General features: G+C 30.9%; 2 protein-coding genes and 1 long non-coding RNA gene across 3 annotated transcripts in view; 1 reads left to right on the forward strand and 2 right to left on the reverse strand.

The window, feature by feature from the left end:
• Positions 1 to 3760: 3760 nt before the first annotated feature.
• Positions 3761 to 5376, forward strand: LOC106771093 (zinc finger protein ZAT9). The gene has a single exon (XM_014656995.2). The coding sequence runs from the start codon at positions 4224 to 4226 to the stop codon at positions 5229 to 5231; it is 1008 nt and encodes a 335-aa protein (XP_014512481.1). The 5' UTR covers positions 3761 to 4223; the 3' UTR covers positions 5232 to 5376.
• A 2552-nt stretch (positions 5377 to 7928) lies between these two features.
• LOC106770597 (monocopper oxidase-like protein SKU5) overlaps positions 7929 to 17004 on the reverse strand; it is a 14211-nt gene continuing 5135 nt past the window's right edge. The window contains exons 6-9 of the mRNA XM_022785373.1: positions 8830 to 9198; positions 8409 to 8665; positions 8194 to 8287; positions 7929 to 8042 (exon numbers count right to left, since the gene is read on the reverse strand). Of these exons, the coding sequence (XP_022641094.1) occupies positions 7985 to 8042; positions 8194 to 8287; positions 8409 to 8665; positions 8830 to 9198 (778 nt within the window). The 3' untranslated portion in view covers positions 7929 to 7984. The remainder of the gene's footprint in view (positions 8043 to 8193; positions 8288 to 8408; positions 8666 to 8829; positions 9199 to 17004) is intronic.
• On the reverse strand, positions 16482 to 17004 carry LOC106771808. Its single transcript, XR_001376523.2, has 3 exons — positions 16947 to 17004; positions 16730 to 16823; positions 16482 to 16634 (listed from the first exon to the last, which is right to left on the reverse strand). It is a non-coding gene; the product is annotated as an uncharacterized LOC106771808 (long non-coding RNA).

Genomic DNA, 17004 nt, shown 5'->3' on the forward strand with positions numbered 1-17004 from the left:
AATTTTTTCATGTTCAACTTCACTTAACACGTCCAACCCCAATTTGGATTTGTCTGACATATTTTTGTTTTTGAAGTACTTTTTATAAAATTTCAACTTGATCTAAAAAATTTCCAAGTTGAAAAGTTATTGAAATTTTCAAGTGGAGTGAGATCGGGATGCATGATAGAATTTAATAGTGAACTAGGGCAACAAGTTATCCATTTGAAGAATGATTCAAGAAAATAATGAGAAAATCTGTGTTTGAAAAATAAGTATGAAATGGGACTTTTAAATCCATAATAGGTGTTATTTTTCACTTCACTACCTATATCACCTTTCAGTTTAAGGTGTGCATGATGTGAACATCATCGAAAATAAGAATGGCAATAATAGAAGGTTCGTGTTAGAAAGATATAAAAAGAAGGTTGATTGATTATAGAAAAGTGTTGCATGTTAGTTAAAACTGAAAAGCAATTTAGGTTTAGTTGAGTAGAACTTGCATGAATGAATGATTCACTCACTACAGTTATTTGGGTTTTGAGTAAAGCAAGTACTTACTCATGAAAACGCCACAACATCTTTGAGTCACATCCTTTTCATCCAACAATAAATTGATTTCTATGGATTAATCTACACATGCATTTCCTTTTATATCTAATGAATTTCAGTAGGTTATGGTCGTTATTCGTGTAGCACCACCATTGATGTGAGGTTTGTTTATAAATTCACTAGAGAAAAATGTTAGTTTTTTTTTTAAAATTAATTTGGATATTTCAAATAAATATTATATAAAAAATAAATAAATAAATTATAAGAATAAACTTGTTAAATAAAATAAAAATTTTGTTTCACACTCATTTTCATGACATCAAAATCATTTAAAAATTTATTTTAACTACATTTATTATTTGTAAAGATATTTATCATTTACTGAATTTATTATATCATGATGTATTCAAAATACATTTGCATAATTGATAATGAAAATTGTACATCAATTAAGCAACAGATAAATTTATATTATATAAATATACAAACTTCATTTTATAAATTAATTTTATTAGATTGAGTTAAGTTTAAATTTTTTTTATCTCTATTTTTATTTTTAAAATAAAACCTCCGTATCTAACTTTCCTATAACCATTTTTTTTAAATTAAGAATAAAATTGTTTTGATTAAAAGGTTATTGTAAATTAAAAGCTAATCCAAATTTTGTTCAGTTTAATGGAAGGTTACCTGACATAATATTGAAAGTAACATGAGCAAAATCATGCTATAATCTCACTTTCAGAAAATAACTTGAAGATGAAAGGACAATTACAAAGTGTTGTCTACTTTAATGATATTTTTGTAAGTAGAGAGGGACACATCTCAGTGAAATCTTTTGAAGGAAAAACACTTTTGGCTGTTGTCCTGTTTTAGTAGTCATTGTCTCACATTAATATCTTTCATGCTCGAAAAAAAATTAAATAATATCAATTGAAAATATAATTCATGTATGGACCAAAAATATTCTTAGTGACAACTATACAAAAATGATAAAATCAAATTAATATCAATTGTATATCAAATCAAATTTAAACTCTTTAGTATTTTCAACAATTAGTCTCATAAATTAATATAATTTTTTGAAGTCCCATCTAAATACAAAGTGAAATCGTGCTTTTCAAAATATAAATAAAAAAAAAAAGTGGTTTCGAAGAACAATTTCTAAATGAATTTATGAAAGTATAACACGAACCTTAAAAAAAATGAAAAAGAAATCATATTTAGAAAAATAAGTTGGAGTTGTTGAAGTTTATCCCTCTAACATGTGATTAGGCCAATTTAAAGGCCTACATACTATACTTTAATCATATTTTTATTGTATTTAAGAAATCTTGTAATCAAAATTGATGAATAATAGATTAAAGTCCACCATTCTTTTTCATCTACATTGTGTGTGAAATAAAATATTTACTAATCAATGCACATGGAATAAGTCGAGTTAACTATTTTTTTAATATATGTTTAAAATGAACGAATGTGATTAACACTTCACACGACTTTACACTTTTATAATTTTATTGAGTGGACGAGAGTTTTTAATTTATTATTAAAGAATAAATCATATTTAATCAAAATTAAGTTAAATTGTTTTTAATTTAATTTTAAAATGTTTTCAAAAATACTTTTGTTATTAAGCTAGAAATAAAAATATTCAGCTCTCAAATTTTCAACCAATACAATAATTATTATAAATCACTCCTCGCTATTAGTATTATTATTATTTTCATTATTTTTTTAAAAGATTATTATTATTCTATATTGTTATTATTTTTTATTATAAAAAAAAACTATCCTCGTTATTATTAGGCATAATAATTATTATTATTACTATTTTACTTTAATAGGTGAATAAAATATATTGGATGTAAAATTTAATTAAAAAAACAAGTTATACAGGTAATAAAGTTAAGCTTAACATTACATATTTCCAAACCTGTTGATTATTTCGTTTTTTTTTTTATCTTCAAGTCATGTCAAGGTTACTGGAGTGAATAATTGTATCGTATTTTAAATAATTAATAATGACTCCATCATGATGAGTTTAAATGCTTTTTTTAATGATAAAAAGAATTATATGCCTTCATTCATAATAATAGATTCATAACAAATAGGTTTAAACTCAAGAACATGCGTGGTAACAAAATTTCTTCAAACTTTCTCAAAATAGAGTCAGATTTATAGTTCACAATTATAAATTTCTTCAGATTTTTATGTGATATGCATCTTATTATACATAATATTTAATTATGTATCATGTAAAATTCAATAAGAGTTATATCTAATAATTTCTATATAGGAAGAAACTTTAAAAAATCATGTACTTACCAATTGGTAGAATGATAAACTTATTCATTTAACTATTAACTACACTGATAAACTACATATATGAAAAATACGTTTGGTCGAGTACAAAGAAAATAAAAAAAGAAAAAAAAAATAAAAGGTGTATGTTATATTCTGTTTGATTGAAGAAAAAAAGATAGCTAACTTTTAAAATTATTTTCTTCTTTATTATATATGACATAAACCCTTATGATCGATAATAAGATTTGCATCAATCTATCTGCTCGCAGGCTAAAGCAAATGCGAGGAAGTTGTGTTGAACATGTCTAGAAAGATGCTTTTTTTCCTGTCCCCTCTTTTTTATTCAACAAGAATATTTTACACTTGAAGGAAAAATAAAAAAAGTTTTAGGATAATTAATTTAAAATCGTATCATAATAATTTATAATTGGTTGAAAGTATAAAAAAGTTTACATAGGACAGAGATAACTGAACTGAGGTCACATCGAACATGACAGAATTTTGGAAAGTAGGGGAAAAAGATGGGGAGTTACGTCGTTAGAGTTACAGTTGGTGTTGTTTTTTTGATGATGTTGTTTTACTAGAATTGAGGCAGAAAAGAGAGTGGGAAACACAAGAAGTCCATGGAATGACAGAGAAGAGACTGATATAAATAAAAAGTTGAGTGAAGGGAGCACCGCAGATTCCGTGGTTCCAGGCTTGCACTCCAATCATCTCGTGCACAAATCCTTCTTCCAAAGTAATGCCTTTTTTTTTCACTTTTTCACTCTCTCTTCCAAATCTATCCAACAAGAAGTTGGGGGAAAAAGATTATAAATAGTATAGTGTTAATTAAAAACATCTAAAAGGGGATGTTTGATGAGAATTAAAGACAGTGTAATAAGATAAGATTGGTAAATAGTGAGAGTAAGGAGTGAATGAATGAATGAATAAAGAGAGGTGATAAAGAGGATGCTAATATTGTGCCACCAAGGTTTGGTTGCGTTGGCAAAGTGTAAGAAAGAGAACCAGTGTTTTCCCATCTCTTCCAATCTGTTCACCCTTCACCACACTCTTCAAATTTGGTAACTTTCTGTTAAATTACATTATCTTTGGTCTATCTTTTTCTTGAGTGCTATATTCTCTCTTTTTGTTTTCTAAATTTTCCTATATTTACTATCCTATAAATAAACACTTCCAAAACACAGTTACTGTTGTATTGGGTGGCTTTTGACTCCTCCTCCGACTTATTATATCCTTCACTCCCAATCTATATTTAAGAACCAACCTCCACTCTTCTTTCTCTGCTTCCTTACAACCCTCCAACCCTCTCTTTCTCTTTCTCTCTCTCTATTTGTTTTTTAAGGTTAGCCTTAGCTCTCTCTTCGGTTGTGTCAGGAAGAAGAAACATGGAAGCACCAGAGGAACTCTCTCTGGGGGGGTCCAAAGATCACGCCAACATTGTCAAGGGGAAAAGAACCAAAAGGGTCAGACCACAATCCCCTGTCCCCTTCTCTGTCACCGCCAATTCCTCCACCGGAGAAGGAGAAAGAGAAGATTGTTGCAATGTTCATGACAACACCAACAACAACAACAAAAATTATGATATTAATAACAACATCATCATCAACAACATCAACAACTCTCCCACCACTTCTTCTGCAGGATTACAAGACAGCACGGATGAAGAGGAGGACATGGCCAATTGCCTCATCCTTCTGGCACAAGGACAATCTCGGGAATCTCCAAAACATGTCGAGGAAGATGTGGGAATGAACTACGCCAAGTACAGCAGTAGGAAATTCTTGGAGGCTGCTACCTTGGGGTCTAGCAGGGCAGGGTACTATGTTTATGAATGCAAGACATGTAACAGAACTTTCCCTTCTTTTCAAGCACTCGGAGGCCACAGGGCCAGTCACAAGAAGCCTAAAGCAATCCTGCCCATTGCCCAAGACAAGAAACACCAACACCTTTTGTCATCGGATGAGGACGACTTTCAATTCAAGCCCAACAATAAATCATCATTTTCCCTTCAACTCGGTACAAAGCCCAATTTATACAACAAATCCAAGGTGCACGAGTGCTCCATCTGTGGTGCTGAATTCACATCGGGCCAAGCACTGGGAGGCCACATGAGACGCCACCGCGCACCGGTTGGGATCCCCACCACACTCTCCTTCACCCCATTGGCTCTGGAACCGGAAGAAGATCACCCCAGAAAGAAAAGGAATGTCTTGAACTTGGAATTGGATCTCAATCTTCCCGCCCCAGAAGATGATCAAAGAGAATCCAAGTTTTCCTTTGCATCCAAGCAACAACAACAACATGGACAACAGAAACAACAGCAACAACAACAACCACAACCACAAACAAGTCTTGTCTTAACTGCCCCAGCTTTGGTGGATTGTCATTACTGACAAGGTTTAGATTGACATCTGACATCGAAACTGTGGCTGTGTGAAATTTTCGCGATACATGTGTTGTCTGTGATCTGATTTTTCTTTTTGGTTAAATTTTTTGATCCATACATTTATCAAAAATTACATGACATGATTCTTTTGATTCTTTGTGGAGTTGATGGAAGAAGCATGGTGATTGAGAGTGAGGTGAGTTGTTTATTGGAGAAAGTTTGAATTTGTTCTCTGAAAAGACCTCTCCAAGTGCATGTGGGTATATATCTTTTTGATTGGCGTTTGGCAGAGAATGTGATGTGTTATGACTGCAGAGAGAGGGTTTGATTGTCTCCTCCTCCTCCTCCATGTCTTTCTCTGTGCCATTGGACATGAATCCTCAACTTGTCCTTTTTCTCCTTTACCCAATTATTATTCTTCTTCTTTTCTCTCTGCCTCTTAATTGCCTACTCATTACACCTAAGCAACCCCTCAATTTCCATCACCAAATCTTCAACTTTCCCTTAGATACAGCTAATGCTAACTACACATATCACACATTGCTAAACTCTCCCACATTTTCAATTTCATTGCTTTCTTTTCTTTTTCTTCAAGTAAAAACAACCGTTGAAGATAACTCATTACTCCCCAACTCTAGATTTACACTCTACCTATTATTATTATTATCATTATTATTATTATTATTATTATTATTATTATTATTATTATTATTATTATTATTATTATTATCATTATTATTATTATTATTATTATTATTATTATTATTATTATTATTATGAAGTCCACTGTATATGTAAATTAATTTATATGCAATCATTTTATAACAAAGTTCCTTTTCTGTGCCTTTCTTTTCTGTTTCTTCTTATATTCTTTCTTTAACAAGTCAAACGCAGCATGACATCACGTCAATACAACTTGAGGATTAAGTTATAATTAATCGGAATTACTTTATGATTAATAAATATGCTAAAAATGAAGAATGATTGTGATGCAGATAAAGTTTACCCACTGTTTCACTTGCCAAATATAATTTTGGTGTTTAATTTTTGTTAAATGGTCATTAATATTTGGATAATTTATTAGAAGAAAAAAAATGTTTGGTAAAAGACATATGGAACTAGATTTCGGTTTTTCTAAACAAAATCAGCTCTTAGTATAAATAAAACATCGAGTGACTTTTTTTTTTCTGGAAATAATAAAATGAATTTAAAACATTAAAGTCACTATAAAGTTGGATAGGGATGAAGTTCAACTCTAATTTTTTGTGACAGATTTAATTGGTGTCATGGATCCTCCTGATAAATCAAGCTCATCTACCTAAAATACTCGAGACATTATCTGAAACGATGTCGTTTCAAATAATTTCGTTAAGAAGGTTTTTTCTTCTGTACCTCCATAATTTCCAGCGGCAGCGTCCATGATTTTTAAGATGATTATTTTATCCTTTGTAACAGTAGTTTTTTGGATTTTTATTTTGGAAACCTTTCAGGATAAATTCTTTATACATAAATTTTAGAACACATCTTTCGTTATGATAATTTCTTTTAGAATTAGCTTTTAATAGAATGAATTCTTTCTATTTGTTTTTTTCTTTTTGTCAAAGGTTGCAGTGGAGAATGGAGACAGCAACAACGGTGGTAGCAGTGACGTGGTGCAATAAGAGAATATTTTAATTTATTTATTAGTGTGAGGTGCAATTAGTAATAATGGGAATGCCAGAAGAAAAAGTCCATGCTAAAAACTCTTCCAAGTGTTTTTTGGTTAAAAGCACAAAAAATAAGACATGAATATATATATATAGAGAGAGAATTTTAAAATATTAAAAATAAACCTAAATGATTTTCGTATTATAATTCCTATTGAATCACTATAATATTTTCATTTACATGATGAAAACATTTTAAAATAAAATTTAATAGAAAACCCTTTGTGTGAAAGCTTGCTTGTTCAGGTGGTGAAAGGTTTGTGTTTAAGCACCCTCTACCTTTAGATTATACCTACATTTATACTAGACAAAAAAAGTATACTCAAAACTATTTGTGGAGGGAAACTGTAGGCTATACGTAGAGTATACACAATACATTACTCTTCAATATGCTTTGCCTCAACCCCACACTTCAACTACCATACTTCTTTTATCTGTTACTTCTTATTGCGTGTGAATTTATACTTTGAAATCCAGTTTTTCTGTGTTAAGTATCTCTCTATTACTCATCTTTTACAAAAGCCAAATTTGGTTACTTACTCAGATTATGGCAAGAGTTGGTGAAATATAGTATCAGATGTATTATTGAGAAGGAACAGTTGCATCAGCAATTGCTTAAAACCACATTTCTACGTATGATTGTACATTTTAATGCGTTTATAGTTGAGTTTAGTGAAGGTGCACATTAAGAGAATCTATGAAAGAAAATGGAAACATCATGATTGATCATAGAATTAACAAAAATGGAGCAGATAAAGCATAGAGTTGAGAAAAACGTTTGATCCTAAATATAAAAGTCAAGACACCCTTGCATGTTGAACCTAAAACATGCACAATTTTCCGTCGTTCTATAGAATCCTAAACATCCACCACGCGTGGCAAAAGAATGAAACTACAATCTTGACCCCTATAAATTGAAAATCTAACATAGACTACACAGTAGCAAGTAACCTTTAATTCTTCACCAGCTAATTAAAAGAAATGCAGTAGACATTTTATCCTTATGCTGTTCTGCATATCTCCAATCTTCTTAGAAAAGGGTGAACTGCCTCGATTAATGGAGACCAATATAGAAAAAACATAGTGCAGCGGTGATCATAGAAATCAGAGACCTATTATTATTCATATTACAAAGAAAACACAAAAGAACACATTAGTTCATAAGCAAACAGCAACAAGCACAAAGCCTTATCTCATTACTGAGATTGGTATGTTAGTCTATAAGCATCTCACATAAATGATGTAACAACACGGGGCCAATACCTTGTTTTGTGTGGATTGTATGCGTTGGATGATGGAGCACTTGATGGTGGGGACACTGAGGGAGCAGGGGCTGGAGCAGGAGATTGATACTTGCCTGTCAACATTCAGAAGTATCAATACCATAATATCACACCTTTTCAAAATCATCATTCAAAAAACAAAGTTTGTAAAGAAGGTTAAAAAACAGTAGAAAAAACTTATGAAGATGCACTAACCACAAAGAAGGAGATTTGGTGGAGGGGGCTTCTCTTTGGCAGGGTTGGGATCAGCATCATAAACCCTCACATAGAGCTCTTCACCCAAATACCAGCTTTGCAAGTTCTGTGATCTCAGATTCCACATTCCTGGGTTGTCAGGNTACACATAAACTGCACTCCACCCTCCAGGGTACACTTGCACACTCGATCGACCAACAGGATCATACAGATTATAAGTTAGCCGTGATTCTCGACTCCATTCTCCTTCCCCCATTCTGAAAACAAATATTTCTTATTTATCACATCCAAAATTTAATGCTGAAGCTCCTCTCACTATAAACTTAGCTTCTAATAACATGTCAAATGTTGCAATGCATATACTTTTCTACAAGGAACCTGATTTTCTAGTAAAATCCTTCAAATGAAGCAGATTACTTACCCGACCACAAAGAAACTATATCCATCTAAATGCCATGTATCAATCCTGTCTAAACTGTTTTTCAGCACTATCTCCGTCCACCCTTTGTGCAATGCACTGGCAACAAAAACTCCANGCACGGCCTTTGCATTTGAACTGTTCTTAGAAAAAGCATCGAGTTCATANACTCCAGTTCCATTGGAAAAGTAATCAGCTAGCTTCAATGGAGTATCTGGGGTCAAGTAAGACACATTGTTGACAGTGTAGCGAGATAATCCATCAATAGTTGCTACAGACGCGTTTAGAATGAAAGTCTCAGATATTGTCACATCCCATACATTGAACGTCCCCTGAGGATTGGGCCTTGCAGCTCCAGTGGTCAGGTTCCACCTTCATTTCAAATAAACCCACAATGTGAGTGTTTGCATATCTCACAAATATGAACTGTTTAGAGGCATTATTGCTAATATTATATTAGTGTAGAAACTCTTTTTGAGCATGCGGAACATCACTTTGTGACATGCAATTACCTAATGGATTTTGCTTGGTTGATGGAAAATTGCTGATCAAATGGATCTGGACCCCATGGGAGAGACCCATTAGCCTCTGTGGTAGAGTTATGATAATGAAGCACAGCAACGCCAACGAGAGTGTTATTGTTAGTGGCATTACTCATTTTAGGAGAGGCCACTATGTAGTAATCAGCAGCATCTTGGTTTGCTGTGACAAGAACTGAGTAGGATTGGCCTACATGAACATCAAGAGACTCCAAGTCTATTTGATTGACATAAGAGCCTTCAGTTTCAACCAATACCATTAGATGATCTTGAATCCTGAAATTGAAGCTCCAAGTTGTCCCTACGTTTGATATCCTAAGCAAATATGATTTTCCTGTGACACATGATCATAAAGGATTTAAGGTACTACACAAGTCGACCATAAAGTGAGTCATATAATTTCTCTTATTCACTTCTTACCTGGTGTAACATTGAATGTCTCGTATGATAGGGAAAAGTTTCTCATATATGGTCTTTTGCCGTTTATTAGCATCCAATCGGGGTGAAGGACATCTTTAGTATTAAACCTGGACCTAACATCCTTGTTGGAATAATATCAAGTATATTCATTATTCAAGATTAGCAAATAAAAAAAATATACACACAAAGAGACTGATATAAAATTAAAGATCAGAAAATGAAGTAGCATTCCAAGGAATTTCTTAAGTCATCATAGTATCAATGGTTAAATGACAAGAAAGTAGAGAATTAATTACCTTGTAGCTAGTGCTGTGCCAGTCACCAATTAGAAGATCAAACTCTGCCTCTGGTTTTGGAAAAGGAACACTTATGACAGGTCGATTGTTGACTCGAATTGGACCAAACCCTCCTCCAGCTTTAAGGAAATTGATGGAAGGAAAGTAAGAGAATGTGCCAATCTGGTCTTTGGCATGGAAAGTATAAGTCCAATTGGTGCCAGGTTGGACGGGGCAGTTTGTTCCAGACACACCATCTTCCCATGAATCAAGCCTTTGTTGTATGCCATTCCTACACCAAAACCAGAATTCTACAAGTTTAGTGCATAGCCTCACTCCTAAAACTAAAGCAATACCAGAATATGTGAATCTTGGAAGTGGCGATAGAAAATTTGTTTTCTTTTTCTATATTTCATTCAGAATGATATAACCTTTTAAGTAAACAAAATAAATATAGGCAACACAAAAGACTGCAAGGTGCATTAGTCTCCTGAGGTATCATGTTTTGAATAGTAAAAGTTGGACTTCTATTTAAACATAACACAAATTCTGACCAAAATGTCTTTGGAACTCGTCCTGGTGTTGGCTGACTTCTCTCCATGTTATGAATTGTTCTATTTTTCCTCTTTAATGCACCATTTGTTGTGATATATAAACTCGTAAGCTCTTCTTGATGTCATATTCTTCACAAAAAACATTAAACTCATCTGAATAGTATTCTCTATAAAAGATAGACCTATATTTTTCTAGAATAATTCTCAACGAAAGTAATTAAATACTTTTTTATCATTATGACTCTTAAAACTTAGCACCTTGTCAGCCTTATCTGCTGTCTCTACCTCTACCTCTTCTAAAATTGTTGAATAAGTATTGGTAGAAGCCTTCAACTCTTGCTCCTCAATTTCTGAGGGTTTAATATTTTGTTCATAAACAACTTTGCAATTCATCGGATGAAAAAGCATCAATGTCTTTCGATTCTTACACAGCACATACAACAAAATTAAATTTTGATCCTAAAGTTCGAAATATCTTTTCAACAACATTTGGCACCATAAGTGTGCATCTTTTTGACAAGTGTCATCACAGTAGTCCATGATTGATTCTCCAGACTTCATTCAAATTGTTTCAAACTAACCACGAAGAGTTTGAATTTACTACCTCCTAGGAGATCCTTGATACTTCCTGTTCATTGAATTCCAAATATCTTTGTTGAGAATGGTTTCCAGAATAGATTGATTAATGACTCGAAACAAATAACTTTTTTGTTTTCAATTCTTTTAGCTTTAGTACATCTAATTCCTTTTGTTGTTCATCAGTGAACCCTTCATTGTTCTCTAGCAAAACATGTTCCAATACCTGTCAGTACTCCTTGGACTTAAGTAAATTTTCCATTATACCAATGGTCATATTGACCATCAAAAGTATAGTTTACTGGCTGCACAAAGATGTTTTACCTGTCATTTCTCTTATGGGAAGAACTCATACTTGAGGGAGACGGTCAATATCTCCATCTATCCCACAGTAAATATTCCAACCCGCCGTCTTTTCAAATAAAAGTTCCTATACATTCTAATGCCTCCCACAATAATAAAACTATCATATCTGTCCAATGCCAGAAATATTGTGAGAGAAAGGAAGAAAGGAGTACATAACACGTACCATGTAAACAGCAAGGGATCATCCAAATGATTGAAAACATTGACATGAATAACATCATTTGTTGTTGCATTTATAAGGGGTCCCGGGAACATGCCATTGATTGTTATTACCTGAAAAATATATGAGCAACAATATTAGTGAAGAATGCATGAGTAAGACAAATAAAAAAAGATGAACAGATGAAAGGTACTCATAATCCGCACAGGTTGATCAGTAGAAACAGGTTTTAAATTGAAGTCAGTGGAAACGTGCCAATCAAGGAATATATCAGCAGCAATGGCTGTTGTGATTAGGAATGGTAGCACCAGAATTGCAGAGATGGCAAGTTTGAGTTGAGGAGCAACAAAACCTGCAGCCATTGAAATGCCACCACACTTTCTTGCTTTGGATGTGACTATCAGTACCTCTTAATCATTACCTTCAAGAGTTAGGCCAACACTTCAAATGCTTTTCAATCTATACTCTCCACATATCTCGCTATTTAAAATATATATATATATATAATAGTTTAAGCGGTTTTTTTTTAAACATTATAAACCATCTATATTCAAGGGTTTTTTAACATGTTTTTATTATCCTATTGTACCCTTTATAGATTTCAATTTTTTTTAAACAAAATCAGTTAATATTGTGAACAATAAAAACAACTTTTATGACCGTTTAAATTATTCATTACTATTTCTTATAAATCTAAAGCATAATTTGTGTGTGTGTGTGTGTATATATATATATATATATATATATATATATATAAAAGATTCTTCTTTTTTTATCAACACTTTGCATTTTTATTTTTCAAATAATTATTTTATCAATATTACATTTTAAGTGATAATCTATTTAACTTTAATTGTTTTTTTATTTGACTGTTTTTTATATTTAACTACTTTTTAAATTAAAAAATTACCTACTAAATAAATAAAAAATACTAACAATAAAATTTTAAAATTATTTATATTTAAATTTATAATAATAATAATTAATTTATTATTTTTATTATAAAAAAATAAACACTAAACAAACTAAGCATTTTCACTACTATATTTAAAAAGATTAACTTATCATAGTTTTAATTTAATTAATATGTCGTGAGAGGGATCAGTTAATTCAAAATCGCTCTTAAACAGACGGTCAGATACATTATTTTATTGTTTTTAATTATGTTGGATCAAGCTCCTATTTAAAAGTATATATAAATTATCACGTTAAACGAATCATAAGAAAATAGAGATTCTATAAGAGGGGAGAGATAGAGCGAGAGAGGTGATAATTAATTCCAAGATATAAACAAGAAAACGTAAATTAATTCTAAAGAATAACATAAAATATTTTTATTATATTTTTTATATTTTAATAAATATTTATAATTTAACAACTACATATATAAAAGTAGTAATTTGAGAAAAAATTAACATCAATTTGTTTTTAAGTAATAACTGTCTAGAAATTTATGTTTTTCATGATTGAATGATATGACAATAATATGTTGGAATTTGGTCTATGTGGGATGTTTTGTGGGTTTTTTTTGCATTAATTGAATTTATATTGAATTGATGAACTTTGATCTAGTCAATTTAACAAGTTGGTATATGCATTATTATTAAAAATACTTTTTGACCAAAGTATTGAGTAAGGAATACCGATTTGACCATTTGAACAATATTCTTTTTCTCTAAATCATTGAATTCATTCTACTTATATCTGATACAATGTTGAGTGTGGTGGCAAGATGGCACTAAGCACCAGTCTTATAACACTAAATGCCCAAATATGTGAATGCTTAGGCGCCAAGTGGTAGCAAGACACTGTTGAACACCACTTTTCACTATAGGTCTTGAGCAATTTTGTTCCCAGATGCTGAGCGACATAATAAATAAGGGTGTGATCGAGCACGACTAATTGCAAGAAGAATGATGTTGAGTGTACTATCATTGAGTGCCACCTTTTGTAAAAGGTTTTGCGCTGAGCGTTAAGATTCTCATTGAGCATCATATTCTGCGAGAGATCTAGCATTGGGCACACCATCTTCGAGAAACAATGTATGTATTGATATATGAATTTTGTATTCGGAGTTATCCTGTCATTCTAATAACCATCCAATCTCAATTAGAGAAGGGTGGGGTACACGGTAACAAAAGGTCCTAATCTAAGAGCTTTTACTTTTACCAAAAATGTTAATGGACTAACCTTGTGTGTGATAAGACAAAACTCATTCTAAATGGCTATGCAGAGTAGTAGAAGTCACAATAAGTGCATAATTTGTCTAAGTATGATATCAATATATGTTTCCGGATAATCAAGTCTAGTATGAGTATTTGTATGAGTTAAGGATTGTTGATATGAATGATTTGTGTCTTAGCACCTCTATACCAATTGTATGATTATTATTTTTATACATTAGCTTACCATTTCATCTTTGTTTGTCTGTGTATTCTATTGACAATGATCACTTTAATAATGTGAATAAATGAAGAAATTGTAGTAGATTCAATGATGAGTAGTGTAAAATTAGGATGATCAATAATATATAAATTCTCTTTTAAAATAATTATTTTGCTTTTAAACTAGTAAAATATTATCTTTTAACTTTATAATATATATATATATATATATATATATATATATATATATATATATATTATCTGCTTTTTAAATATTATATATGTAAAATTTCTTTTAGTAGTTATATATTATTAAAGTTGGATTTATACTTAGAAGTGTGTGATGTGTTTCTAGTTTTTAAATACAAATTTTAAAACAAATTATGGTACACAGAAATGAAATCGAAATAATTGTTTACATAATTTACATTCATTTTTAAAATCAAGAAAAATAGTTTACACATCTTTGCTTTTAATTTTAAAAAATATACTCTTATTATATTTTATGATAGTTCTGTTATTACTTAATTACTATTTTTTTAATATTTACTATCAGTTTTATTTTTTTATAAATATTTTTTGTTTACCATCAGTCACTAAGTGTTTAAAAATGTGAATACTTAGGTGTTAAACCGTAGCAGGATACTGTTGAACATTACTTTTCACTGTAGTTATGGAGAAACTTTGTTCTCGGATGCTAAGAAAAAAATGGTGTTGTTGAATATGACTATTTGCAAGAAGAATGATGTTGAGTTCATGGATTGTTGCTGAGCATCACATTATGTGAAAGGTCTAGCATTGGGCGCCACCTTTGAGCAACAATGTATATGTTGTAATTTTCTTATGCTTTGGCTTGTTTGGGATAGATTTATCATGGTTTTTATGTACGTTTAAGATGTATTATGAGGATGTTATGAAGTGCTAACGTCGTCGTGGATATATGTGGAAAATGTTGTGGAAGAAATTTCAAGGAGAAGTTTCTTATGGTGTTTTTAGTAATGCAAAGTATTGATATATGTGTTTTGTATTAAGAGTTATTAGGTCACTTTACTAACTATCGAATTTCAAGTAAATAAGGGTGGGATATATGGTGAAAGAGTAAGAGGTTCTACTCTAGGAGCTTTATCTTGATCAAAGATGTTAACAAACTAACCTCGTGTGTGACAGGATGAAACTCATTGACATTGACTCTGTAGAGTAGTAGAGACCACCACCACAAGTGCATAACTCACTAGAGTCTAATATCAATACATGTATCTAAATGGTCAAGTCTAATATTAGCATTTATACTAGTACAAAAATCATATTTTATGACGTACATATTTTATGACGTAGCAAAAATTTACTTTATCTGAACATATTATGACACTGTTTCTAAAAGAAATAACTCTAATGAATGTGAACATAGATAATTTTACTCAATATCAATTCGAAACAATTTTCTCCAATTATAACGTACAAAACTATGTACGTCATAGTTCGTTTTTGTACGTCATAAAATATGATTATATGAATTATTTATGTCTTAATACTTGTTTATGTATTTTTTTTTTTGACAATGATCACCTTATGAGCAAATGAAAAAGTTACCATGAATCAAATGTAAGACGAGAGTGGTGTAATAATGTAAAATTAGATGATCTAATTCTCTATAGATTCTCTTCTGAGAAATTTTATTATACTTTTAATACACTAGTATAATATTATCTTTTAGCTTTATAAGACATTTATGTGTGTATATATAACATTATATTATATTATATATATAGATAGATATAGAGAGATATATAAATAGATATATGAATTTTTTATTTTTAAATATTAAATATGTGATATTGTTTTAGTAGATACATAAAATTAAAATAGGACGTTAGAACATATGCTGTTTTTAGTTTTCAAATACAAATTTCATAACAAATTGTGATACAGATAAATGAAATCAAAATAATTGTTTACATAATTTACATTCATTTTTAAAATCAAGAAAAAATAGTTTATAAATCTTTGCTTTTAATTTTAAAAAATATGCTCATATTATATTTTATGATAGCTCTGTCACCACGTAATTATTATTATTATTATTTTTATATTTATGTTCAGTTTTATTTTGTTATAAATGTTTTTTATTTTAAAATTGTATTTGAAACAAAAATTTTGAGCCACTCCCTGGAGACCCAAACTTTCAAATAGATTTATTCGATTATATATTAAATAAATTATTTCTGGAAAGTAGCACTAAACCAAGTTTTAGAAAATCAAATTATAAGAAAATATAGAAATATGAAAATTAATTCTAATAGACAAAAAATAAATAAGAAATTAATCTTAAACTATAACTAAAATATTTGAAGATATGCAATACTTTTTGTATACATTTCATTCGTGATAGACCAATTTAAAAAGAAAAATAAAAATACAGCAGGAGTTTTTGTGCTTCATATCTCCCATCTCCTTAGCAAAGGGTGCACCATCTCAATTAATGAACACCGATATAGAAGAGACATATGACAGTGGTGATCATAGCAATCAGATACCTATTATTGGTATTGCAGAGAAGTTACAGAAAGAACATGTGTTAGTTTATAACAGACAACAGCATAAATGGTGTAACAACACAAACTGCTAATACCTTGTTTTATGCAGATTACATGCATTGGATGATGGAGCACTTGGTGTTGGGGACACTGAGGGAGCAGGGGTTGGAGCAGGAGGTTCATACTTTCCTGTCAACATTCAAAAGGATCAATACCATAATATCATACCTTTTCAAAATCATCATTCAAAAGACAAAGTTTGTAAAGAGTGGTCAAAAAAACAGTAGAAAAAACTTATGAAGATGCACTAACCACAAAGAAGGAGATTTGGTGGAGGAGGCTTCTCTTTGGCAGGGTTGGGATCAGCATC

This window comes from Vigna radiata, chromosome 8 (genome assembly GCF_000741045.1).
Source record: "Vigna radiata var. radiata cultivar VC1973A chromosome 8, Vradiata_ver6, whole genome shotgun sequence".
In the NCBI taxonomy this organism is placed as follows: domain Eukaryota; kingdom Viridiplantae; phylum Streptophyta; class Magnoliopsida; order Fabales; family Fabaceae; genus Vigna; species Vigna radiata.

Excerpts from the sequence above, each read along its gene's own strand:
- LOC106771093 (XM_014656995.2), top strand. The coding sequence starts at position 4,224 with ATGGAAGCACCAGAGGAACTCTCTCTGGGGGGGTCCAAAGATCACGCC.